The 27,019-nt window shown below is 34.1% G+C and overlaps 2 protein-coding genes across 3 annotated transcripts; one reads left to right on the top strand and one right to left on the bottom strand.

Moving 5' to 3' along the window:
• Positions 1–5,160: 5,160 nt before the first annotated feature.
• LOC137806737 (pyrophosphate--fructose 6-phosphate 1-phosphotransferase subunit beta) lies at positions 5,161–15,124 on the bottom strand. 2 transcript variants are annotated; one of them, XM_068606996.2, is made up of 17 exons: positions 14,876–15,124; positions 14,525–14,762; positions 14,270–14,431; positions 14,036–14,157; positions 13,492–13,545; positions 13,288–13,394; positions 12,843–12,948; positions 12,576–12,639; positions 7,959–8,047; positions 7,727–7,858; positions 7,433–7,603; positions 7,221–7,336; positions 6,890–7,001; positions 6,665–6,749; positions 6,037–6,081; positions 5,662–5,730; positions 5,161–5,485 (listed from the first exon to the last, which is right to left on the bottom strand). In XM_068606996.2, exons 2-17 carry the CDS (start codon positions 14,718–14,720, stop codon positions 5,409–5,411), a joined length of 1,707 nt encoding a protein of 568 aa, XP_068463097.2. In that variant the 5' UTR covers positions 14,721–14,762; positions 14,876–15,124; the 3' UTR covers positions 5,161–5,408. The 2 variants fall into 2 exon arrangements, with proteins under 2 accessions (XP_068463097.2, XP_068463096.2); XM_068606995.2 differs by lacking the exon at positions 14,876–15,124 and having other exon boundaries at positions 14,525–14,819.
• A 9,696-nt stretch (positions 15,125–24,820) lies between these two features.
• Positions 24,821–25,722, top strand: LOC137839146 (transcription repressor). The gene has a single exon (XM_090300495.1). It carries the CDS (start codon positions 25,232–25,234, stop codon positions 25,703–25,705), a length of 474 nt encoding a protein of 157 aa, XP_090156621.1. The 5' UTR covers positions 24,821–25,231; the 3' UTR covers positions 25,706–25,722.
• The last annotated feature ends 1,297 nt before the right edge of the window (positions 25,723–27,019 follow it).

The following is a 27,019-nucleotide window of genomic DNA, read 5'->3' on the forward strand; positions in this document are numbered from 1 at the left end:
TTCAGTTTTGATAAGATTTACCCAACACTATCAACATGAGTAGAGACTAAATTTTTTGAAAGACAGATGCTATAAGTCCTAAATTTATCAATTTGTATTTAATTCAGGAATAAAACGTTTCCGTATTTTAAACAGTTATATCTATGTTCTAAAGAATGTTTGCATATTAAATTCAATTTATCTGATGAAATATGAAACCATTTAATAAAAATGTTATGAAGATTTGTAAATCACTTACAAGTTTTAGTTTAATGGTTTAATTATTTTAAATGTTTAATCACAACGAGAAAGATTAAACTATTCTTAAAAGAGATAAGGAATGAATCAAACTCATACAATAATCATACATAAATAGTGATCAACATTGAATATTATTTAATGACTTAAAATTGTGATATTTAAAAAAGTGGGTGATAACAGAAAATGGTTTGTGTTGAGAAAATTATTATTATTATTATTCAATAATTGTAGCTAAGACAAAACAAAGGGAAAAAGTCACGATAATGAAGGGCAAAAGTCTAATGATTTACCTGTTTCAATTGGTGGGTAGCAAAAAATAAACTCAAGACTATCACTTTCACTTTCACTTTCAGTAATGCATCATTATTCATTTGCTACAGTCATCTTTTCAATCATATTTCTCAACAACTCTTTTGCTTTTTTATTGGTACTATGAATGAAATAAACTACTGTAGTAACAACAAACAGTAGGATCTGCATCCATAATTTCATATTATTTGTTCATCGTACCATGTCTAAACTAGTGTAGTTCTTCAATGTTGGAGAAGAGATGCAGAAAATTAATGGTATTGGCATTAATTTATAACATTAATGGTAAAGATCAATAGTAAAATCAACACAAAGAAAGAACTTTTATAACATTACAAAAGCAACACTAAAATTATCTTAGGCTCCATCGATTATTGTGTTTTTTATATTTCATATAACACACGTTTCTCATAAAATAAAATAATTAGATATTAATTTCTGAAACTAAGAAAACCTGATTATTTTACTTGAAAATATATGTCAATCACTTTAATTCAAAAAAGTACACGACTTAAGTTATAATATTAACATAAAACGTGTTTTCTTTCGTGAATTGTTTAAAAAAAAATAAAAACATGAGAATGTAATATACTCAAATATTGCTTATTTCTAAAAAGGTATTTTTGTTATATTTTCATTTCGATAGAGAGGATGAAAATGTGATACATTAATTTAGAGAGAGAGAGAATTATATTTAATGTTGGAAAATATTTTGAACAATATTAATTTATAAAAGGCCATATTTATGAAAAATAATTTATTAGATATAAATTATACAAAAAAACAAACGCATCAACCTTATTTTGTCAATGTCAATGAAATCCATCTGAATGGGACAGTCCTTGCTCCATGCACAAATAACAGGAAAGACCTTGTACTGTTTTTGTACCTTCTTTTATTGTAAAAGTGGGATAAAAAAATAAAACTTTCTTTTTCTCCTTATAGCACAGAAAATAAGTAGGTGATTAGATGCAAAAGTAAACTATATAGAAATTACACTTAAAAATAAAAGAAGGGTTTTATTACAAAGGATTATTTATTTATATTTTTCTTCCTTACGGAGATGCTATACATATTTTTTTTTAAACTATATTTTGATCAGTAATGAAGAGGTATTATCGTGTGTCATTGTGAATCCTGATAAAAGCTAATTGATTTAGTTGTGGTGGTTTGATTTGTTTGAAGAAAAATATTAATTTGACAATTTCAAATTGATATGCTCTTAGAATTGTGATTTAGCCAATACAGTATAAAATTATTCTATTTTAATAAAATATTGTTTTTTATAATCTGGTAAATAATTGTTAAAATATGAAGAGTCTTAAAAATGAGAAAAGTATAATAGATATGTGATGTGCAATGGTGATTGTTTGAGTACAGGAGCAGCATGGTTGTGTCTGAATGTATGATTGTGTATAAAGGAATAGAGAAAGATAGATGCGTTTTTATGTACACTGTCACCTATTGACGGTAAAACGTCTACTTTATTGTCTGCCAAACATTTTTGCCCTTCACCCAACTTCACCTCACCATCTTTATCATCCACTTCTTTCAAAGCTACCCAACTTTCTTCATCTAAATTTCATCATGCATATACTATGTCCTATATATACAATATCCTACTTAGGCTTAGCTGTGATTTCAATGCATGTTATCAATCTTATCACTCCTAATAATATTTGTATTCCACTGTTAAGTTATGAGCTGCTATTTTAAATTCAACATCTCAGATATCTTCAAGAATAATAGATTCATTGTCCTAGATATATCTTTCAGTTTATCTTAGATAAGATTAGTTTACATTTTATAATAATTTTATCTCTTAGATCACATTTTATTTCTATATTTACAAATACATATATGTTATTGTCTAAAAAGTTGAATAATACATTTTATTTATTAATTTTTTCTCTAATCACATTATATTGTATATTTTGTCTACGAGCATGATAAACTTTAGTGTTATTAAATGAGCATGACCCATTAGTAAATGATATTTGAATTCTTTCTATATTTTATGTCAAATTGAGTATTAATGAAATTTAATTAAGTCATTATGCAATGTAAATAAGTAAAGTTATGATAAATAACCAAGGTGGTGGATCTTTGACTTTTACAAATTTCATGTATTTGGAAACGCATTGTCTGGACATCACCAGAGTATGTCTTGCAAATGTTTGGTCTTTCTATTATTATGAATGAGAAAAAGTACTCTTAAACTTATATGTTATTTCTGTGCACAGATTAGTAATACTATATATTTTTTTAACATAACCACATTGGTCTAATATTACATTTAGTGTTTATTTCTTTTTGTTATAAAAGAGTATTCCTCCTTTTGGATTAGGGGATGGCCTGTAGCGCGGACGAATTATAGGGTGGCCACCCCGTTTGGTTCTGTGGGGGGGAGAGAGTGAGGGTGAGGGTGAGTGGAAATGAGAGTGTTTTTTGGGTCATCTGAAATATGAGGAGAAAGGAGAGTGGAAAGCATGGAAAGCCACGTAGGATTGGTTGAATGACAATGGCGCCCTTATTCACGTTACACAACATTAACCTCTTTTACTTTGCATTAGAAGCTAATGAAGCAAATACCACATCTGTCTAACCTTCACACAAAGAGTTGCATTGATATAGGGTGCTCGGAGAGGGTCTTCAGTGAGAATAGAGGTAGGAGAGTGAGTTTGGTAGTTCATGTTTGCCTTGGGTTACATTTTTATTTATTTATTTTAGTTTGAAGCATAATCAATTATTATTGAAAAATAAGGCACTACATAATCGATTATGTAGTTAAAAACAGTTCATAATCGATTACAGTGCTCACATAATCGGTTATTTGAGAATTTTTGGGAACCATAATCGATTATAGGACGTGTGTTATTTTGACCATAATCGATTATGTATTATGCATTAGTTTTTGAACTACAAACATAATTGATTATGTCTATGGATAATTGATTATGTGACTTTTTTTTAAGGGAAGTGATAATCAATTATGTTCATAGTTTTCCAGATTTATGATTTTTTAATTTTTTTTAAATATTTTTTTAGGGACAATTTGACAACTACTTAATATTCATTCTAAATATCTATTTTCTTTTTAAAATATATTCATTTTGTTATTCATAATAATGAAAATCATTATTAAAATTAATTTTATATATATTTATATATATATATATATAACATAACATAATTTAAAAAATCATATATAATATTAAAATTATGTAAATAAATTAACTTAAGTAAAAAATAAATTTAAATTATTAAAATGTTAAATAATAAAATTATACTTAGATTTAAAATTATAATTCATGATTTCTTTCAATTTTACATTTTTTATTTATAAATGAAACTTAAAATTATTTTAATTAACTAAAATATGAAAAATGATTAATCATTATTTATTCTTTTTTTATATACAAGGGTAAATTTGTACTCTTACAAATTTTAATATTCAAAATAATTTATAATATTCTTACAACCATCACATCACTCACAAATTTCAATAAACTTTTCTCACACATCTACTCTAACATACCTCAATCCAAACAACCTCAACTTTTTTCACACTTCCACTTCCCTCACCCTCAACTTTTCACTCTCCCACAACCTCTAATCCAATCAAAGCCTAAATCTGTCGTCTAAATTATCTGCCGACACTAATGGCTACAAATTGTATTCAGTGAAGACAATCACGTGTCATATCTGTTTATCATAAAGACTGCGTTATCTTATCTTAACAAAGGTCTACTTAGTAGACCAGGCCACTCCCTTCCCTATTCACTCTCACTCATTACTTTAGCTTAGAGTTTAGTAGAGAGCACCAGAGGTTTCTATTCAGAGTTTAATCCAATATTATTCAAGAAAGCTGACCTGGCACAGAAGTTCCTCACCCAAATTACACAGAATGTATTCTTGATGGGGTTGCTTTCCATTCATCTTACTATTTTTTACACAGAATGTATAAAATTTCATTTTTTTCCATTCATGATATATGATCCAAGAATGACACCACATTTTGGAGAAGTAACCTCTATTGATATTGCATCAAAAAGATTTATTTGACTTGAATACAAGGAAATCTCTTTTCATCCCAAGCAGAAAAGAAAACCGAACTAGTCAGTTGCCACACCCAAAAGAAAAAATAAATTAACTCCGATTGTTACGCTTCTTACAAATATTCAAATAATTATGGATACAGAACAGTTGATTTTCAAACAAGCAGAAGTAAAACAATGAATTTCTGTCCATTTCCGCTTGTACTATATGAAATTTACATTCTTATTTGTTTAGAAATTTTTTTTACTAGCTACATTGAATTCATGCCAAAGTATATAAACCATCAAATCTAGAGTTCTAGGAATAATTTTGAAAATTATATTTCTGAAGAACAGCTATTACATTTCTCAAAAACTATTGAAAAATCTACTTGCATTAAGTCTAAATAAACTAATTCCTTCAAGTAGTTAGCTATAAGGATTTTTTTTAGTTGTAAATTGCGAGAATTTTAATACTCAGCGCCGAAACAGACCATTTAGTTTCCTGTGCAAACACAATCCACCTTATAATTCGCACTAAATTTACATCACTAATACGGTGGTACCTAAATGGTGAGACAAAATGAACATTGAACTAGAATATCATGCGGCGAAATATTCCCAAAACATACAGGTAAGTCGATGATGCTGATGCAACACGAGTTTACAATAAATACACATAGACTAATAAAGCATAACCTATTCTATAGCAAAGTTCCAAAGTGAAAAACACAACTGCTTCACTAATCTCCGGTCTATTGTATTTGCAGTACTTCCCGAAAAACATCAATTGCCACCATCAAAAAAGAACTCGTAATATGTCTAAGCTTGTGCATCGAGCTCCAAGAGTAAAGTTTGACTAATAGCATCAGATCCTGGCCCAGTGAATTGAATCGGACCTACAGTAAGGATTATCATGAGCGTTTCTCCACTTTAACATTAAAAGAAATTTAAACTTACCACGTTATTTTCTAGTTTCTAGCTAACAAAATCGACAACACAATTTTTAAACTAAAGAAAGGAGCATGGCAGGTGCAGAAAACAAACAGTGAATGCATAAACTGTCAATGCATACCTGGACTGATGTAGCGATTTTTTAGGGCCCACTCATCCCGCAAGGAGGCAAACTTTTGGAAGGGTGCCCCTGAAGATTCAACATGAAAAATGTATGAAATCGATCAGTATCCAATAAAATTGGAGCAGATTTTATTACAGAAACAATTATAATAATATCTGATATAGAAAAATCATTATTTATAAAGAACTGAAAATCTGCATACACGAACTTGAAGGTTGAGCAATCAACCATGTCATATGACAAGGTAAAAATTATTGACCCATAAAAAAGAAAATTTTCCCTCCTTCAATTCATTGCCATCCTTCCATGCGAGTGAAAAATATAGTTCCCAATAAGTTTGAGGAGCAAAAAAGGATGAACATATATACATACCTTCAAGCTCCACCATTGCCTTCTTGATCACAGGCTTGAATTTACCTAAAAGGAAAACCACACAATTTATTAAAAGAGAACATCAGAGAAAGCATTCAAATAAATTAAATTTATACAAATTCTCTTGAATTTTAACATTGCCATCTGTATCAAAAGAAAAAATTCCTCTGATTGATAGTCCATAAAATACGTCTAAAATATTTTCTAATTTAAAATAAATTAGTAGTGAATACCAACGATAAAACATTTGGGCATAAACATGGACCCAACCTTTTGTTGGTAAACTGTAAATAGAGTGGAAAGGTGAAAGATAGGTGGGAAACCCAACATAATGTGTTTGATTGAATGGAAATGAGAAGCGAGAAAAATTGTAAGTTGTGGGACTCATCAGTTATTTCCATTCTATTTCTCACGTTTATCTTTTCCTATTTTTCTTAAACTAAACACCTTCATTTTTACACTGTATTTTCCATCATCCTATTTCAGTATTTCTCACTTATTTCTTCCTTCCTACCAAATGGATCCTAAGTTTTGTAACATGGAGACAATGTCTCGTCTCGTAACAAATAAAATCCAAAAAAATAGGTATTGGGGCAAAGCAAAAACTCCAATAGATCACAATGCATACCATGTCTCCTCTCCACGTCCATCAGTGAAGTGAGTGCAGTTCCACCAACAGTCCACTCTTCTACAGGAGCACACAAATTTGCAACCTGTTCAAATATGCAAATCCAAATATTGAGTCTATCGCCCAAATATTACCAAACAAACCAAAATAAATCATTAAAACCAATCTAGAAGAAATATTTAATTTGATAATTAGAAGATAAATGAAAAGAGTATTGGCACAAACTGATGATATTAATCCAGTCTTCCCACTTTGCAGGAGGGCTGCAGCACCATAACCCAATGCATAGCAGTAAGAAGAATCAAAATTAGTTGGCAAGCCGCATCTCCCTTCATAGCTGCATATTTTAAGAGTACAGGTAACTACAAACTCTAACAAAAGAAGTCAAAGATAGTGATAGCTATTGTATGGTGGTCAAAAGAAAGTTTTCTTAACCCAGGATAAAGATAAATTATAAAGCATGAACATACATAGAACCTCTTATTTTTCTGTCTCATAGCAATTCATATCATCAAACCTTGCAACTCCAAGAAATCATCTAAATTAGATGGAGTACCCGAAAAAGTGAGACTGCCCCCTAAATCCCCCTTTATATGTGCCTTGTTGCTTTCTCTTCTCCAATTCAGTTTCAACCATTTGAATAAGCATTTTCTCTGTTTCAATCTTGGCAACCTAAATGGAAATAAATACCAACATTGATGTTCAGTCAAATTGCATTACAGGACAAGATAAACACAGCAAACATAGCACTATAACACAATTAAACACCTGAACATTTCCATGAGGATCTCTTTCAAGCATTAATTGTTCTTGAATTGCTGTAGGTAAAAGTTCAAAAAGATTTAATGACTGATCAGTGAGTTTCTTCTTCCACAGCCCTCCCTCATCCACGGTATCATGGGCCAGAATTTCATTGAGTTCTGCAATAAGGTGTTGGACCTGCAAACAAAAAGAATATAAAAGTGGCATCATTAAGATGTGCTTCCATATTGATTGTAGATGAACAGGTCCAAAGCATCATCACATGGGGAGAAACGAATGTTTATGATTAGCAATATCTACCTCTGGAATGAAATCAATTAGACCTTCAGGGATAAGAATGACCCCATAGTTATAATTATCCTCTGCTCTTTTAGAAATGATATCCACAATGTAGTCAGTGACATCTTTCAGCGTCATCTTCTTGGTAGCAACCTGAAATAAGATATTTCAGGTGTCAAATCAAATTTTTGATAGAGAGCCCTGACAAGTCACTGATCAAACACTAGATAAAATGATAAGATTTATGAGAGACCTCTTCTCCAATAATAGTAATGTTTGGATGAGTTTGCAAAGCACATTCCAGTGTAATGTGTGAAGCTGCACGTCCCATCAGCCGAACAACTACATACATGTGGCCATCTCTTACCCAATGCTTGAAACTCAGTAGTACAGCAAAAATGAACAGGTACACACAGTGCATGCATGAGAGAGAGACTGTGCGAGAGCACTATGACTTAATAAAATGCCATGAAATTTAGAGAGTTTCTCTGTCGTGAATTGTGTGTTTAATCACACAAGTAAATACTTCATTTATAATCATTCAAAGTATAATATAGGGAAACCTAATCATGGATAATAATGGAGAATATCCCTCATTATCAGGTGTACATATTTCCCTTATAATCATATCTTTTACATTTCCCTTAAGTTGCAACATATATTTCATGAGTCAAGCTTGTTAAAAATGTGATCAATATGAGAGTTCTTCAGGGATTTTGCGAGCATGTTCGCAAGTTGGTCCCTGTAGTTGACAAAGTCAATGATGATTTCTTGTGAGCACCTCCTCTCATAGAATAACAATCAATTTCTACGTGTGCAGTCCGCTCATGGAAGATTGGGTTTGATGCAATGTGAATGGTGGCTTTATTCTCATATATTAGCAGAGTATCATGCGTATCTCCAAATTTTAATTGATGGAGAAGTTGCTTAAGCCATGCACTGATCTAGAACTTGTTTTTGCTTCTTGCTCCTCCAAGAAATCAAGTTCCCCACATGAGAAGAAAATATCTAGAAGTGGACCTCTTATCTAATGGTGTTCTCATCCAATCAACCAAAATAACAAACAATTTTGAAATTACCTTTTTAAGCATATATTAAACCTCAACCTGGTACATTTGTTGATGTATCAAAGGATGTATCACAACATTCTAATGCCTATCACATGGGGCCTTTAGGAATTGGTTAACTACACTAAATGCATATATGATGTCTGATATAGTGAGAGATAAGTAATTAAGTTTGCCTACTAGACAACAATTTCTTCCAAGGTCTTTCCATGGCTCCCCCTAACCCGAAAGAAGCTTCAAATTAGGATCCACAGGACTATTCCTAGGGCGACAATCAATCATACTAGTCTAAGTCCAAATGTCTACTATTGCCGATAAAAAAAAACAAAAAAAAGTCCAAATGTCTACAACATACTTCTACTGCCAAATGATAATGCCAAATCATGATTGTGCAACTTTGATGACAAGTACCAAACTGGACCCAAGTCCTTGTCCTGAAACTGACTATGATGGTGAGACTTGAGTAAGAGAATGCCATTGAAAATGTTTCCTCGCTAGTGATGACAATGTCATCAATATATAGAAGATAAATGCAAATGCCAAATGGAGAATGAAGTGAAAAAATCAAGTGATCAACTTCACAATGAGCCATACCAAACTCAAGCAAAACCAAGCTTAAATAGTTGAACCAATCTTGGAGAGATTGCTTCAAACTGTAGAATGGCAAAGCATACAATCAAGATGTAAGTCACTAGAGACTATAAATTGAATGGTTGATCTATGTACAATTCTTCTAGAAAGTCACAATGCAGAAAGACATTTTTTTTATGTCCAAATGGTGATGAGGCCTACGGTTGATGACATGGCAAGAAAAAGTCAGACAAAGGTAGGTTCATCAGTTCTCTTAACTTATCAGTTCGTAAAATTTTAATTTTGCAACCAAACGAGGTTCCAATTTCAACAAAAAAAACTTCGAAAAATAGAGAAAACATCAAAACTATTATTCACTAAAAAAAAAACCCAAGTACAATAAAAGAAATCATTCATAAAGATGACAAATTAAAAATGTTGTAATATGGAATAAACACAATTAGGACCCCAAATATTATAGTGGACTAAAGCAAATGGTGACACAACAAACACACTTATTAACACAAAGACCATGACTGGTATGAGTATGTTTACCTAGTTGATGCAATTCACATTGAAAGGACTCAATGGCAGAAAAATTAGGAACAAACACAATTTTTCGACCCTCAGGTGCCAAAGACATTGATGTACAAGAACTAGAGAGGCAAAAGAGATAGAGGCCATCAAAGGGATAATATGATATGATCCTCTAGACTCATGTCCTGCTCCATTCCGTTCACTATGTCAATCTAGTACAAGAACAAAATTATTAACAAATACAATAGAATAATCAAGAATGCAAGTACGTTTGCTAATAGATATTAGATTATATGGACATCCAAGGATAAGTTAGAGAAAGTTTAAAGAAAGTTAAGGAAGAATATTGGTTTGTTTAATGCCTCAAACTTTAACTTGAGAGTCAGCTGCAAGAGTAATAGAAGACAACGAATATGAAAAGGTCAAGGAAGAAAAACGGGATTGTTTACTAATCATATGATCTAAGGCACTGCAGTCAAGTATCCAAGGTTCAAGAGAGGAGGACTGAGAAACAAAAGTTATAGGATTATTGAACCATACAACAACTAAAACAAATGACGCAGTTTGGAGTGTTTTCAAAAGTATAAGGAATAGACAGATGCAATAAGTGTTGAACCACATCGCAGGTAGGAACAATAGAACTCAAGAGAATTTGATTACAAACAACTTCAATATTCGACGATAGTCCAACAAGAGCTAGTAGCATGAAAAATTGACTTCGTTGATTGTAGAATGTCTCTACGTCTGTAGTAAAGGGAACAAGAATAGAATATTTTGCAATAGGTGATTAAGCTTTCCAAGATATGCTTGCATGTCCATGTTCTCCAACTTGATATTCGTCGAGTAGGTGAGTACACCGTAGAAACAATGAACATTGTTTGAATAAACTTCCTTGGCCTTCATCATCCATCATAGAAAGTCATAAAGGCCTAACACTATTGGGGGCAAGAGAGAATCAAAGGAAACTACATAAAGTGGTGTAAATTTGCTTGAGGTTGCTTAACAATAAGAACAACGGAGGTCATAATGGTCAAATGACAAGTCTTGCCTTGGCCTTGAAATCATAGTTGGACACTAAAGGCCCAACTGTTGTAGTTTGTTGTCCCAGTGAGTTTTTCGCATGGGATCAGTGGTACGTTGGTGGAAGTCATGAGATTGAGTGGAAGCCATGAAGTCAAATAGTGTCAGTGCCAAATGAAGCCCAAAAGTTGTTTTCCGAAAAAGGAGAAGTATTAAGAAGTGGACTTTAAGCCTAACTCAACCCCATAAAACCGGCTCATAGGATTGAGGTTTGCATCCACTTATATACAATGAAAGGCTCTAATCTCTAGTCGATGTGGGATCTCCAACACACCCCCCTCACGCCGAGACTGCCAACTCGTGCGTGAGACTATATATTATGGGTGGTCCGATAGCGGGTGACACGATAGGCCCAACAAATACTCGCTAGGATAGGCTTGAAATGGCTTTGATACCATATTAAGAAGTGAACTTTAAGCCTAACTCAACCCCATAAAACCGGCTCATAGGGTTGAGGTTTGCACCCACTTATATACAATGAAAGGCTCTAATCTCTAGTCGATGTGGGATCTCCAACAAGAAGCATTGCGGGGAGGTCCCAAAAGACGCTAATGTAAGGGGGGTGCGTGAGACAACCTCGTCAAGGAGAGGCACAGGACATGCAGTGGAGTTAGACAACAATTCTTGCACGATGGTGGTTGATGCAAACTTTGGTTGTGTTAGCTCGTAGGAGAAAGCGGGCTCATTGATGGTGAAAGGAGGATCGCAGTGACACCATAAAGAGTTTCTCTATTGTTGTGAATTGTGTGAATGATCACACATGTAAATCCTTTATGTATAATCATTCAATGTATAATATAGGGAAACCTAATAATGGATAATGTCCCTCTCATTATCTGCTGTACATATTTCCCTAATCACTAAGATCAAACCATATCTTTTACAAAATTAAATGAACCTTTCAACAAGAGTAAACCATGCACACAAATATAATTCAAGAGAATCAAAAGTAGCAAAATCACATAGCAAGAGATTTGTTGACACAATGCAAGGGAGTTTATGGTATTGTTTGGTTGAGAGGAGGGGCCACAATGGGGGAGGATGGAAATGATAAAGGGAAGTGGGAAAAGAAAAGTGAATAAATAATTTTAAAAAAATGGAGACAAATTGTATTATCTCTCTTTTTGTCACTTCTCCATTTCTCTTCAACCAAACAACTTAGGTTTCTACTTTATTTTTCATCTATTCCTCCACTCTTCCAATTTATTTCCATCTAACCTATTTCTCTCTTGTCTATCAAACAAATCATAAAATTCACATGGGTGAACAAGATATCATATAAACATGGTATTTGAGTCAAAAGAATATGGAATAAGCAGCAACTAATGACCTTTAAGCCTAGTATTATACTTTTATCGTCACAGACTTCAGATTTAGAATAAAAAAAACATTGAAACTGACTTCAGATTTTTGCATCAGAATAAAAAGAAGTGATACTGGCATTTGGTAACTGAATTCCAATATGTAAAACTAATGGAAGCAAACTACTAGCGAAAACAATCAATATCTGAATGTCCTAAGTGAAGCATTAAAGATTGGTAACCACGACTCAGCAAAGCATCCAGTCCATAATTACTATAGTTCTAAAAAATTTCCAACTTTTTTCAAATACTAACAATGGTAATATTTTCCAGTTGATCGAGCATCTATCATAACATTGCCAATCATTTCTGCATAAATCTGCATAAAAAAGTAAACTGGGTCAGACCACGCAAGCTTGAAATGTATATTTAAAAGGGGAAAGCTGAAGAATATGCACTATAAATCATTATTTAGAGCATTATTGGGAATGGGGTAAATTGCTTTTCTCACATGTTATAAAAGATTAGACCAATACATAATTACAAATGCACAGGGAAGACTAACTGTATAGTTTCATTCACCTTGCAAGCTGTATCAAACCCAAAACTTGTGGGAACTTCTTTGCATTTCAAATCACCATCAATGGTTTTAGGGCACCCAATCACACGAGTTTTAATATTTTTACTCCTGTATAATCCAAATCAGACAAACAATAGTTAAACAGAAACAGTGTCATATTATGAAAGGTAATTTTTTTTCTCTAATGTGTATATGCCAAACAATTTTATACAATCAGACAGCTAAAAGACCATTGAAGACCAATCACAAACTAACAACAATGTTTTTGTTCCTGGACAAGTAAGGATCCAAAAAAAAAATTCAAAGGGGTATTGAAGACCCCAACACTAGAAATTGCATTGGACCTCAATGCTAAAGACCACTACATGCGTATAAAAATTTAAATATTGGGGAATCCCAGTTCCTGGATATAGATCATGACAAAAGTAAAATTCCATTCATAGAAACCTGAAATACTCAGCAAGTAGGCATGCATTTGTGTTTGAGTCATCTCCACCAATAACAACAAGGCCGTCCAAGTCTAGCTTCTGCACTGTTTCTTCAGCTTGTCTAAACTGTACATTTAAAATAAATTATTATTCAAACTTGAAGATGTACGAGAGTTCAAATGAACAATCTAAACAGCAGAGTGACAGATACAAGTAAGCCAACCTGCTCTGGAGTTTCAATCTTATCCCTCCCACTACGAATCATGTCAAAACCACCCTGCCAACAGAACTTATTCCTATTAGCCGACACAATCTCCTGATTGTTATTTCTAGGGAAAAATAGCAACATGTCAAAACCACCCTGCCAATAGAACTTATTCGCACTAGCCATCACAATCTCCTGATTATGATTTCTAGGAAAAGAAGCAACCACAGAAGGGCATCTCAATTGGAAACATTTACACACGAGTCACCCATAGAAGGCATGTCAAAAGCATTAAGTTTACAGCATCAGATTCAGAAGTCAAGAAATGCAAACAACATCATCACAGTGGAAGACAGATGTTTATCCAGAAACCTTATTTGAAGAAAACAAAAGACCGATATCACCAGTTAAAGAGTCAATGCACAAAGGGAATATGCGAAGCTCCAAGTAGCAACTACTAAATTTGTATTCGAACAATGAAATTAATAATAATAAAAAAAAAATGACGACGACAAATTGTGTCAAACTACACTTGTAGAAAGTGGTAACTAGGAAAATAAACCTGATTTCTATAAGGATAAATATAGTCTGAGGTGAGTTCAACGTATTTGGACTTCATGATGCCAGCTGGACCACCCCTGAAACCATATAATGTGCTTCCTTCTGCTTTGTCTTGCAGGTAATCTAAAATGAAAACCAAACGTTCAAATTGAAACCTAATAAACCGCATAAACCTAAACAACATACACATTCAACACACTGATTAAATTTAATTGAAATGTAAATTATCCTTTACCGAAGATTCCAGAAATCACATTGTGACCGCCGGGAGCCTGACCACCGGACAGAACCACGCCAATCTTCAGCTTTGGATTCGCATGCAGAGCATGGGAATCACTCGGCACCAAACTTGCAGACGGTTGCCCAAACAGGTTCGGAAACAGCTTCGCGATCTCATCTGCAAAAGAAGAGATACAGAGAAGATCACAAAATTACATTGAAGTGGAACAGTTGACGGAAAATTGAAGTAGCGAATGGGAGGAAGAGAGACCAGGATTGCCGGCGGCGGTGCTTTGGTGACCGTCGACGATGACGAAAGGGTTTTTGAGAACGGAGGGGAGAGGGAGGGCGTGGTCGATGCGGCTGTTTTGGACCTCGCTGTAGACGGCGGCGAATCGGCCGGTGTCAGAAGGAGGAGTGACTCTGGTGCCGGGAAAGCCGCCGTTGATTGCGAAAGACGGTGCCATTGAAATTTGTTGGAGAAAGTGAGTTGGTGTTGAAGTGAGTAACTGTGTGAAGTGATCAGTGCAAAGTGCGAAATGTGAAATGCAAAATGAAGCGCTTACCTAACTTTAACCCAAAATAAATAATATAAATAAAAAGGAATAAAGATTAGGCTTACCAAACTATAATTATCGTAATCGTTTTGTTTTGGGTAAAAAGAGATTATATCAGGATTCGATTAGACACGATACTTTAGAATCGTGAGGTAACGACATTTTGTTGGTGAAGCTTTTGCGCTCTGAATGCGTTATGAATTGTTTTAGAAGCATCGATAGGTAATTCGCATTTCGTCGTCAGTTTTGGCCTGTTTTGTTACCCGCGGTTTTACGGTAACGGCGATTAAACGTGCGTTCACACTTCAGTATCTAGTTTTAAAAAAAGAAAAGCAAAATCTGATAATGTGAATAGCTTTTGATTTTAATTATTATAAAAAAATATTTACTTTTATTTTCCAGAATTAAAAAAAAATCGCCTTTAATCCTAATATTATATTACACTAGTTAGTTGTGTTAAAAAAATATTTCAAATGTAAATTATACTAGTATGGTATAGTGTTAACATGGATTATACTAGTTGGTTTGGGAAAAAGGATTTTTATTCAAATTAATTGAGATTAGTATAGAAATGTATTCTCTCGGCTAGTTATTTTTCTTATGTTTTAAAACGAGGAAAACAAAGAAGGTATAACGAGAATATATTAATTTAATTGTAAATTATTATCTGTTAAATTTTATAGTAATTATTCTAAACATTATATCAATAACTATTTTTTAATGATTAACAGCTTGAAAATTGTGTAATGACAATTTATAATTTATAAACTCTTTTAAAATTATATCTTTCAGAACTGAACTTACTAAAATATTTTGGTTAAATACGTTTTTTTTCTCGTTGACTTTATTGAAATTGCTTCTTTCAATAAATGTCAGTAATTTTAATTTTAATTTTTAATAAAAATATTAATTTAATCTGAAAATAACTCGGTTATTTTTTAATTAACAATATTAATTAATTTTAAGAGTTTCATATATGTCAATACCTTTAATTAAAAAATAGTAACGGGAATTTGTTTAGTTTATATCCACTCAATGTTTAAAGATAATAACTACAACAAAATAAGTTATTGAGATTTTAGAATATTTTTTTAATAAAATTCTTTTAGAGGTTGGTTTGTAACGTTTAGTTTTAAAACAAAAAAGAAAATGGTAAAAAAACAAAAACAAAAACAAATTGTGTTAAATTGATGGTAGAGTTAGATATTTGAATTTCGAGATGAATTTAACACACTCATGTTTATAACTTCGAATAAACATGGCATATTTCCAAAGTTTAATATATGCTTCCATGATGACATATTTCCTTGATTTGATATCTTATACCACCTTCAATGATTTCTAATAACTATTCAAGGGTTTTTCTTGTAACTTAAGAATCACCAATTTCTACTTTTAGATATATTTTATTTATTTATTTACAAAGCTAGAATACAATTATTAGCATGTTATTAACCATTCAACGTTGAGTCATTCAATAAATATATCTTCAATCTCATGCATTGTAAAACATTTTTCGAAGAAACAATCTCAATTTTAAAACCGCATCAAGATATTTAAAATATATTTCAATATTTCACCCCATTTCTTCAAATATATTGAAACCATCAATCTTATTAACTTGAAATAAGTTAATTAATATTTTATATTTCATAATTCAATTATAATTATTTCACCAATTTGCCATCTTTTTTTTATATATATTTTATCTCACTAAGATATTTAATTTTCACATGATTTTATCAATTATCTAAATATTTAAAAAATATTGTTGTATTTATAAATTATGATCATTTTATTACTACTTTCAAGACGATACCATTTATATTAAGATGATAATATATTGTGATTGCTTATAAATTATTATTCATTAATTCTAAGTATTACCCTCATATAGTTGTATTATTCCTAAAATATCATCAACAATATAAATTTTCATTATTTATCTTTATATTTAGGATTATTGTACTAATGTATTCTTACATATCATGTTATGGTCCAAGAGGAGGTAGCAAAGATCAAGATAAAGCACAGATGAGCAACTCAATAACAAGGAGTAAACTCAAAAGACATAGCACCGAGCCTAAATATTTTGATGACTATAATTGCAATATTAAAGACAAAATGAAGTAATAGTTGAGAATCTATAGGGCAGAATAATATTTTCTCAAGTTGTTAGGATATCTCATAGATTTGTTTTTTTTTTTTCTTGAGACATGTCCTTTTTGGAATGTTTACTCTTTTTTTGCTATATGTATGAGAACCTTTCATAAAAATAACAACAGAGAATTATTCAGTCCTTTTATTATCTTTGGAGGAAGCTTAACCTGTAATATAGACATTTCATTTTGATGCTTTCGTTGAGAAACGAACTCAAGGAGACACCATGTTTGTGTAAAAAAGTGATGAAAGAATAGATTTCATTATGCAATTATTAGAAAGCTAGAAAACCTTTCAGGAAGCAATGGATACTCGCACAACCAATTTGGAAACCCAAATGGCACTTCAAATTGGAGTCTGAGAGATCGCGACTAACGATTTCACCCTTCAATCTTTTACTTGAACCTTTTTGAAACTGGATATGTTCAATTTTGATGGATGTGAACCATTAGCATATATTTTCAAAATCAAGCAGTTTTTTTACTACCACCTGACTCCATAGGACCAAAGGCTTCAATTGGATTCTTTTTCCATGGAAGGAGCAACCCTTACTTGGTTTTAGTGGATGCATGACAACAACCTAATCTCAACTTGACAGAATTTTCTGCATGCTTTAGATGTTCGTTTCACACCGTCACATTTTGAAGACCCAAAAGGACCCATGTTCAAACTCTGCCAAATCTCAACCGTTCGAGAACACCAAAATCAGTTTGAATCACTAGTAAATTGTATTATGGGACTACCTCCTCCCTTCTTCAGTTGCTTCATCTGTTTGCAAGCAGGTACCATTACAGTTGGGCTCTCACACATTTTCTGTTGATTTGTATACATCAACATTAAGTGGGGTCGAGATCGTATTAGGGGTACAATGGTTGACAACGTTGGGGTCGGTGTTAACTTACTATGAACAATTGACAATGAAGTTCATTAGAGAGGGGAAATTAGTTTAACTCAAGGGCCAACACCGAAAACACCTCAATAAGCCACTATACATCATATCAAAAGGATGATTGCTACCAATGACATAACAGAATATTTCAAGTTACAATTGCTTCCTCCATAGAAGAGCTTCATAAACCTTCGTCGAGACCAAAAATTGATGAAATACATAGTAAATACCCCCAATTATTTGAGGAACCGCAGGGCCTTCCTCATATTCATGCAACTGATCATCATATTCCCCTCTTGGAAGGGTCAAATATAGTAAATGTCAGACCCTAAAAATATCCATATTTTCATAAACACGAGATTGAGCGTCAAATCAAAGAAATGATGGCCGAGGGAATTATACAACTAAGTAATAGTGTTTTATCATCTCCAATGTTGCTAGTACCAAAGAAAGATGGATCATGGCGGTTTTGTGTTGATTATAGGTCTCTCAATGCGATTACTATAAAAGATCGATTTGCCACCATCAATTGAAGAATTGATCGACGAACTCCATGGGAAACAATGATGTTCAAAGCTGGATTTACGCTCCAGGTATGATGCAACCTAACTTGACAAACACATGACGAAGGACACCACAGACTCTTCACAACTAGGTCAGTCATCTCAACATACAAGATAATGCCCCACCAAACCTCAGAAGAACCTCAACAGAGGGACAAACGGACATAAACCATAATACCAACTACTGTACCTTATAGTCTTCTTACAAGACAAGTTAAGTAAATAAATTGGGTTCACTTTGGGGTTCAATTAGAAGAATAAGTTAGAAGAGGGTGTACTTAGTATATTGGGCTTGTGCCAAACACACATTAACCTAGCTTCTAAAAATACACCTTAATCTAGATTCTAGAAACACACCCATGGGCTCACCTTTGACCTAGACTATAGAAGACTTCCCCATGTGCTCACATTTGACCTAGTTTCTAGAAGCGTGTAGTCATTTACACTCTTACCCTTCCTCTCTTCCTCTCTAAGACACTCTTATCTATAAATAGGGTACCTCGCCTCTTGTAAATCACACTTGAATTTGAATATAGAAAAGAAACTCTGCTTGAGTGATTAGTGAGCTTTGTCTCCTAAAGATTCTTTGGTCTTATCTTATAAGTGTAGTGCACTTTAAGTGGTGGCTCTTCACCACTCATCTTGGAGTCTTCCACCTTCCAAGTGGCGTGACCACTTTCCTTTTTCCATAAGCTTCTTCATATCTTTTTACTTTTATTCTTCCATTCCTTACGGTTATCTTCATTGTTTGTGTTATCTTCTTTTCCATTCGGTCTATATTGTTCTTTATCTTTTGCTTCTTAAATTTCGCACCTCATCTTCATCACCACCATATAATTGTGTTTTCTCTTTTTCTCTCTAGAAGAGAACCTTCACACCTACTTTAACCACTTGGTTAAGTTCGTGTCCAGTGGCAATCTTTTTTGAGCTTATCACCATATTCTGCTTAATTCAAAAATCCTAAACAAAGTGAAACCTCTAAAATGTGCAATCCTAAAATCAACTCACATCAGGGTACCACCAGATTAGACTAAACACAGGTGACACTCAAAAAATTGCTTTTCGTACTCATGAAGGTCACTATGAATTTTTGGTGATGTCCTTTGGGTTGTGTAATGCACCTGCTTCATTTAGTCAACTATAAATATATTGTTTCAACCCTATTTGTGTAAGTTTGTTATAGTCTCATTTGGATATTGTTTTTTAATACCTTATGACTAATCAATTTTTTCTCAAGAGGAACAAGTGTGTGTTTTCCCAAGAATCAATAGAGTACTTGGGCCATATAATATCCAGGGATGGTGTTGACCCAGATCCTAAGAAAATTCGTGCAATGATTGCTTGGCCGACACCTACCACCATTAAACAATTGCGTGGATTTTTGGAGTTGATGAGTTTTTATTAGAAGTTTGTTCAACACTATGCTTTTATAGTTTATCCTCTCACTAACCTACCGAAGAAAGACTCGTTTACTTGGTCTGAAGAAGCGCAACGATCATTTGACCAGCTAAATGATGCTATGACTAATACTCCCGTGTTGATGTTGCCTAACTTCCAAGAGGATTTCATAATAGAAACAAATCGGGACAAGGGATGGGAGCAATTTTGATGCAGAATAACCACCCAATTTTTTATTTTAATAAAAAAAAATTCCCAAAGTTTCTTTCAACTTCTACATGTGTTAGGGAGTTGCATGAAATCACACAACTGTCAAAAAATGGTGTCTTACCTTCTGGGCAGAAAATTCATCATTCATACAACAGAGTCTTCGGGAATTGATGACGCAAGTGGTGCAAATGGCTGAACAAAAATACTACTTGTCCAAATTGATTAGGTATACTTATGAAATTATGTATAAACCAGGAGCAAGTATTAGAGTAGTTGATCTATGAAGCATAAACACAGATACAACACGAACACTGATACAGTTAAACTGAAAATCACAGGACATGAGACACAACATATATATATATGTGTGTATTATGTTATTTAAGGTTATTTTTATTTTATATTATAATATACTATATTTATTTAAGGTTATTTAATATTTTTTTCCCATTTTTATATGATTATTATAAAAGATATTATCTTTAATAAAAAATAATTTACTATTTAAAAATAGATTTAAATTATAAGAAATAATTTATGTTTGTAATATAGAAATAAAGTTTGTTCCCGCCGGTTGACCAGGGTCGTCTTTATGCGTGGCTCGTCCTCGCGAGCTAGGGCACCTTCGTTCTGCTCCGTCTGTGGGTACCTGAAAAGAAGTGAACAAAGGGGCGCTCTCGCGGCCGTTTGCACTCCGACGATCAAGTCAGCTAGCGAGAAACATCAAAGGGGACACACCTCCGTATCGGAACACCGTGATTGGATGCTCTGAAGATGGTCGAAAATACTGAATAACGAATACTGTGTGCCCTAATTGTCTGTGCGCACAGTGGGTGCGCCGTGAAACAACTAGGGTTTGTGACTTTGTGTAAACTGTGAGAATTAGGTCAAAACTTGGATCCCTTTCAAACGTCCTAAGGCCCCTTTTTATACACCTCCGCATTTAAAGCGCGTTAAAGCGCATTGAAAGTGTATAAAAATATGCCTTGAAACATTTGATACGTAAAATAAATTAACGCGTACCTTAGCGAACTTTCAGGAGAATATTGATATTCCAGTGCTTATTGTCACGTGTTCTTCTGACTTGATCGTTATTCTACGCAGAGAGCCTCACAACGTCGTATCCCAACTTAGGGTTATTCCATTGTGCGAGTCCTCTTTCCTCGAAGTGCATCTGGCGCATGAGGTGACTTTCTAGGTGCCAACTCAGACCCCCCAACCTCTAGTCACTTCCCCTGGGAGTGTATCTACCTTCCTCTCGCACTAAGCACGTGGCTTGCCCCTGGGCGTGGCCCTTTCATGGGTCGTATCTATCCCAGGGGCCTCCCAGCGGTGGCATGAGTACTTCACGAGTCAGGTTATTCCCTACTGGTACTAGAACTATGGCCTTAAAGCCACCTTTCTCTTCTCTTTGTTACTGTTTTGGGCTACGTCTTAACCTGGTGACACCCTCTCTTGGCGACGCCTTACTTTGGCGATGCTTCATTTTGGGCGGCGCCTCATTTTGGGTGATGCCTCGTCTTGGCGACACCTCATGCTGGCGTCGCTTCCTCTTGGCGCCACTTACTCTTGGCGACGCCTCAAGCGGTCAGTCTGTCGACTTCCTTCCTTGGCCTCCTCGAATGGTCTCACTATATGTTGACTTTGACTTAATCGTTGACTTTGACTTTGGTCAACGTCTGGGGACGGGACGGTACAAAGTTAAATAAAATAAAATATTTAAATTATAATAAAATGCAGAATATTATATAATTATATAATAAATCACATTTTAATTTAAATTGAAAACTATAAATTAAATAATAATATTAAATTCAAAATAAAAGGTAACTTTTGTTGGAACCCTCATCCTCTTTGTTTTGTACCTCTCTCTGCATCACCTCTCGCTGCTACCACTACCATAAAACTTCCCTCTACCGCATCGTCGTCATTGTGGCCACGTCGTCCATCTCCAAAGAAATTCTAGAGATCGTTCACGTTCCCCCGTCGCCCAGTGCCATCAACCGTTATCTTACTATACTTCATGGGGAGAGTAGGGAATTATGAGCTTATGCGAAACGACGTGGTCACTGTAATTCACGGCGTTGTCTTATCTTTTCTTGCTAGTTTTTTGTGTGACAAACATGTCCAAGGAGGTGGACCTTGTCATCTTCAGCATGTTCAAAAGTTGGATTGTGTCCAACCCAAGAAAGTGTGTTTGACATTGTGTCGTACATGTATCCGACATGTGTCTGAAACGCGGAAGCGAAGCTTTTGAGCCATGTCAGAGATTCATAATAGTCGATGCCTTAAGCAGGATAGATGGGAGTTCACCGCAAATGATGGGGTTGACTGTGCCACAATATGATTTGGTGTCGAAGATACAAGATACTTATAATGCAGACAGTTGTACCAACAAGTGCTTTGTTTCCCAAAGGAACATCCAAGATTTAAAATTGTAAAATGGATTATCTTTTATAATGAAAAGATTTACATTCCTTGTCAATCCCTTTTAAGCAAGTCCTTTTGAAGGATTTTCATGCCATACCAATTGTTGTTCATGCTGGAATACCTAAAACTTGTGAGCGATTCACTGATAATTTCTTTTGGAAAGGAATAAAAAAAGACATGGTTGAATTTGTTAAAGGTTGTGTTGTATGTCGCAAATCAAGTCGCCTACAAAATTACTTTATGGGTTATTGCAACCAATTTCTCCTCCCACTACAGTCTGAGAGGATATATCTCGTTACTTTGTCACAAGGCTCCCTTCTTACTAAAATTATTCTGTAATTTTAGTTGTTGTTGACAGATTTTCAAAGACAACTTATTTCAGCATGCTTCCAACAAACTTTTCAGTTGTTAAGGTTGTTGAATTATTTGCTTCCATGGTGTGCAAGTTATATGGCATGCCTAAAAGTATAATTTCTAACAGGGACCCTGTCTTTATGAGTAATTTCTAGAAATAATTCTTCCGAATGAGTGACACAAAATTGAGAATGTCCTCAACTTATCATCTACAAAGTGATGGGCAAATAGAGGTAGTTAACAAAATGTTGGAGCAAAGCTTTCGTCCATGTTGAAACGAAGTTGTGAGGAAAATATTTACACTGGCTAGAGTGGCACTGCAACTCAGCAAAGCATTCCTCCATTGGGGTTACCCCTTATTAGATTTTTTACCGTCAACCACCACCTTCGTTGTCCCAATATGTCATAAGAACTAGTCACAATGAAGTTGTGAATGCAAATCTTACAAAGTGACATGAGTTACTTGATAAGCTACGTTTCAAATTGCTCAAAGCACAATCTACCATGAAGTATTATGCTGATAAGAAGAGACTGCCTCACCCCTTCAAAGTGGATGATCAAATGCCAGTCCTTTTCGCATTCTCAAAGTTGGCCCAACGATTTTATGGTCCTTTTCGCATTGTCAAACAAATTGGGGAAGTGGCCTTTGAATTGGAATTACCTCTAGGAGTTCAAATTCATCCAATTTTTCATGTTTCAAATTTGAAACTATTCCATAATCAAAACGAGCCACCAAAATTGGAACTACCATCAACAACTTTCAATAATCAACCAAAGTTGCAACCCCTTGTTGTACTTGATTGGTGAACTTTTGTAGATTTTGATGCAACAGAAGCATAAGTTTAGTGGCAAGGTTTATACCCTGAAGACACCACTTGGAAGAACCTTGACACATTGCTTAAGGACTATACAATATTGGACCTTGAGGACAAGGTGTTTGTTGAAGAGAAAAGGGATGTTATGGCCAAAGACGAGGTAGCAGAAGATCATGATGAAGTACAAATGAGAAGTCCAATAACAAGGAGCAAGCCCAAAAAACATAGCACCAAACTTAAATATTTTGATGACTATGACTACACTTGTTAAAGGCAAAATGAAGTAATGGTTGAGAATCTCAATTAGAATAAGGGGCAAAATGGTATTTTCTCAAGTTGTTAGGATCTCTCATCGTGCATATCACCAACAATAAAATTCTCAATATTTCTCTTTATACTGTCTTAAACTTTGTTGTAGTTTTCTTGAACTTGCATTACCTTACTAGAGTGAGTTAGCTTTATAATGTGATGCTAAGAAAAATATTGATGCATGGGGTAGCTATGACTTGTTGTAATGGAAAATATAAAGAAATGGAAATTACTTATGTTGCTTGAATGAGTCATACGTGCTCATTCATTATTTTCACCCTGTTGCTTATTCTAAAGAAAGCAAAAACTTGAGACAGTCTGGCTTCATGTTTTGGGTATTTTATGTATCTTTCATATCGGGGGGGACGTAGGCTTTAGCTTTATGATTAGTGTGTAAGAATGATTATAGCAACATGTGCTTCGAGGCATGCATAAACAATTTGGTTGTACTGATTAATGACATTTAATTACCTTCATGATGCAGACAAACGAGGATCATATTTTTCACAAAAATGGCTTACTCATCAATGATAATCACATGCTAATCACCTGGTGGCCTTTTGCTTTACGTAACAGTTTTGCTGCCTTTGTACATGTGTAGCCTACAAACACAAATCTCTTAAAGAGATTCTTAATTAGCTGTGTGTATCTTTTTTGGATTTTCTCCATAATTGATTACCAACCATTACACACAAAAGCACTTTGATGCATCTGAAATTTCGATTAACAAGAAACCAGAAACAAAAGCTAGGAAGTAGGAACTTGTTTGATTCATCTCTAGCATCTAATATTGGGAAAGAAGGCATCATTGAAGTATAATACAACGAATTTAGACATCTTTATCTCAACTACTAGTATACTTTAGCATTTGGCCATCCACTGCTTTCATAATTTTTCTCAATTTCAAAGAGAAACTGGGTCAAGGGGTGTGCTAAATTACTAAGCAAAGTGTGGTAGAGTTCTACAAGGCATGTCATCAACTAGCTCTTATTAAAGAGGTTATAATGAGTCACGCCCCTTCCTTATTGGTCAAATTTTAAAAGCTAGGACACCTAATAATATCCTAAAAGGGTTGAGATCATGATAAGTCTAGTTAAACATGATGATCTTTGGCTCAATTAACTAAAGGCATGTCCCCCATCTGCCCATCAAGCTAACACCTAGTCTATAGTTTTGAATGTTCATAAAACAAAACATAATCATTTACTCGCTGCTGTGCCCCACTTGTCAATTGTGCATAAGTGATTATTTTTACACAATTTTTTCCCTTCAAAGCATAGTCTGTGTCCTACAATGAAAGCTTCAAAGCAGCAGAAGCAGAATCAGGTCCAACAAAGAGGATGCAAGGCCTTGTGTTGCAGCTGCAGGTTCAGTGTTTCTTCTTCTGAAGAAGCAGAAAGCTCAGCCTCCGATAGGTTCCCTTCTGTTTCAAGCCTTGCACATGCCATGGTGCAAGAGAGACTTGACCAAATTATTAGAGAAAGGATGGAAGCTAGTCATGCAGAGAGAAGAAGACAGCAGAGCAGAGAAGGGACCAAGTTTGTTGTAATGGTAGCAATGGAGAAGAGCTCTTATGATCCAAGAGTAGATTTTAGAGAGTCCATGATGGAGATGATAACTGCCAACCGCCTTCAAGACGCCAAAGATCTTCGTAGTCTATTGAACTATTATATCTCCATGAACGCTACTGAGTACCACAGTCTTATACTTGAGCTTTTTCATGAGGTTTGTACTAATTTGTTCTTACCATGCAAATGTCATTGGTAATGAATGTGACTGCCAAATTAATTCATGAACCAAGCAAGCTGGGGATAGTTTAGTTTTTCTTTATATTACGTACAGATTCCATATGCATTATGTGGGAGCTTGCTATTTCACAAACAAAACAAGTGAAAGTTCGTCTATTTACATACAAAATATTAAGAAGTAAACTCAATCTTATAATTCGCGAGGTTTTCACTCAGTTATGAAATATTTTTATTTCTAGTAAATGTGGGAGATCTTATCAAAACTTTTCAACTTATGCGTAAGACTATATATTTATGGGTGTTCTAATAACAGATAGTCGGATAAGACTAACAAACTCTATTAGGATGGACTGTAAATGGCTCCAATAACATATCAAAAGTTGGACTTTAACCCTCTAACTCAACTTCATAAAATTCGTTTGAGGTTTTTGTATCCATTATAAACTATAAAATATCTTAATCTGTAGTTGATATCGGATCTTTAATACAAAACTACTTCAAATAACTTGAAAGTACAACTAGTTGAAAGGTAGGGTCTGAGATCTTAACAAATCCACTTTTATAAACGAAAAAGGAAAATCATTCATCAACATGGAGAAAGAGGCAGTGTCAATGAGTGATATGTGTAGTCTGATTATTACAACTGAACCACGGCAGTTATTTTTGTAACCCGAAAGAATCATTCACCCAAGCTTTACCAGCATTTGGTTTTGCTTTTCCATGCGGAAATTATTTATTGCTTGGTAAGGACGTGTCATGTAAACATGTACATCTTAAATAACTTCAGTGGTTAGCTGCTTTGTCCATGGCAATCTGAATGTTACTTTTACTAACACTTACACAAGCAAATAAGCCCAAGTTTGTGGCCATGTCGGTATAAAAGAGAAACAACATTTATAATAACTTACGTGATGGCGTTAATGTGATTCGTTTTTGTTTGGCAGAAGAGACATTGCATGCTGGCCCCTTGATCAAACCAAGCAGAAAATTATCCAGAAAATGCCTATAACGTCAATCTAAGGAGGTGATGTCACTAAAAAGTGTAGCCAACATTTAAGTGTCAAATGGGAGTGGCCATTCATAATCTTCACAAGGTAGATACGATAGTAAACCACTACACCCAACCCTATCAATGCAAGACAAACACATGGAACTCTACACCATTTATTATCTATACTAACATAGTTACATTTATTTAAAATATTACAATAGATAAATTTTAATGACTATAGTAATATTTTTTTTTCATAAATGTTACAATAAACAAAAATACATATAAATTTTAATTACTATAGTAACAATTTTTACATAAATGTCACCATAAACAAAATAA

The sequence above is a fragment of the Phaseolus vulgaris genome, chromosome 3 (genome assembly GCF_051622355.1).
Source record: "Phaseolus vulgaris cultivar YP4 chromosome 3, ASM5162235v1, whole genome shotgun sequence".
NCBI lineage: Eukaryota > Viridiplantae > Streptophyta > Magnoliopsida > Fabales > Fabaceae > Phaseolus > Phaseolus vulgaris.

Coding starts and splice junctions, on each gene's coding strand:
- LOC137806737 (XM_068606996.2), bottom strand. CDS start 14,720: ATGGCACCGTCTTTCGCAATCAACGGCGGCTTTCCCGGCACCAGAGTC. Junction 14,158..14,269: donor TGTGATTTCTGGAATCTTCG/GTAAAGGATAAT, acceptor TTTTCATTTTAG/ATTACCTGCAAGACAAAGCA. Junction 5,486..5,661: donor AAATCGCTACATCAGTCCAG/GTATGCATTGAC, acceptor TCCTTACTGTAG/GTCCGATTCAATTCACTGGG.
- LOC137839146 (XM_090300495.1), top strand. CDS start 25,232: ATGAAAGCTTCAAAGCAGCAGAAGCAGAATCAGGTCCAACAAAGAGGA.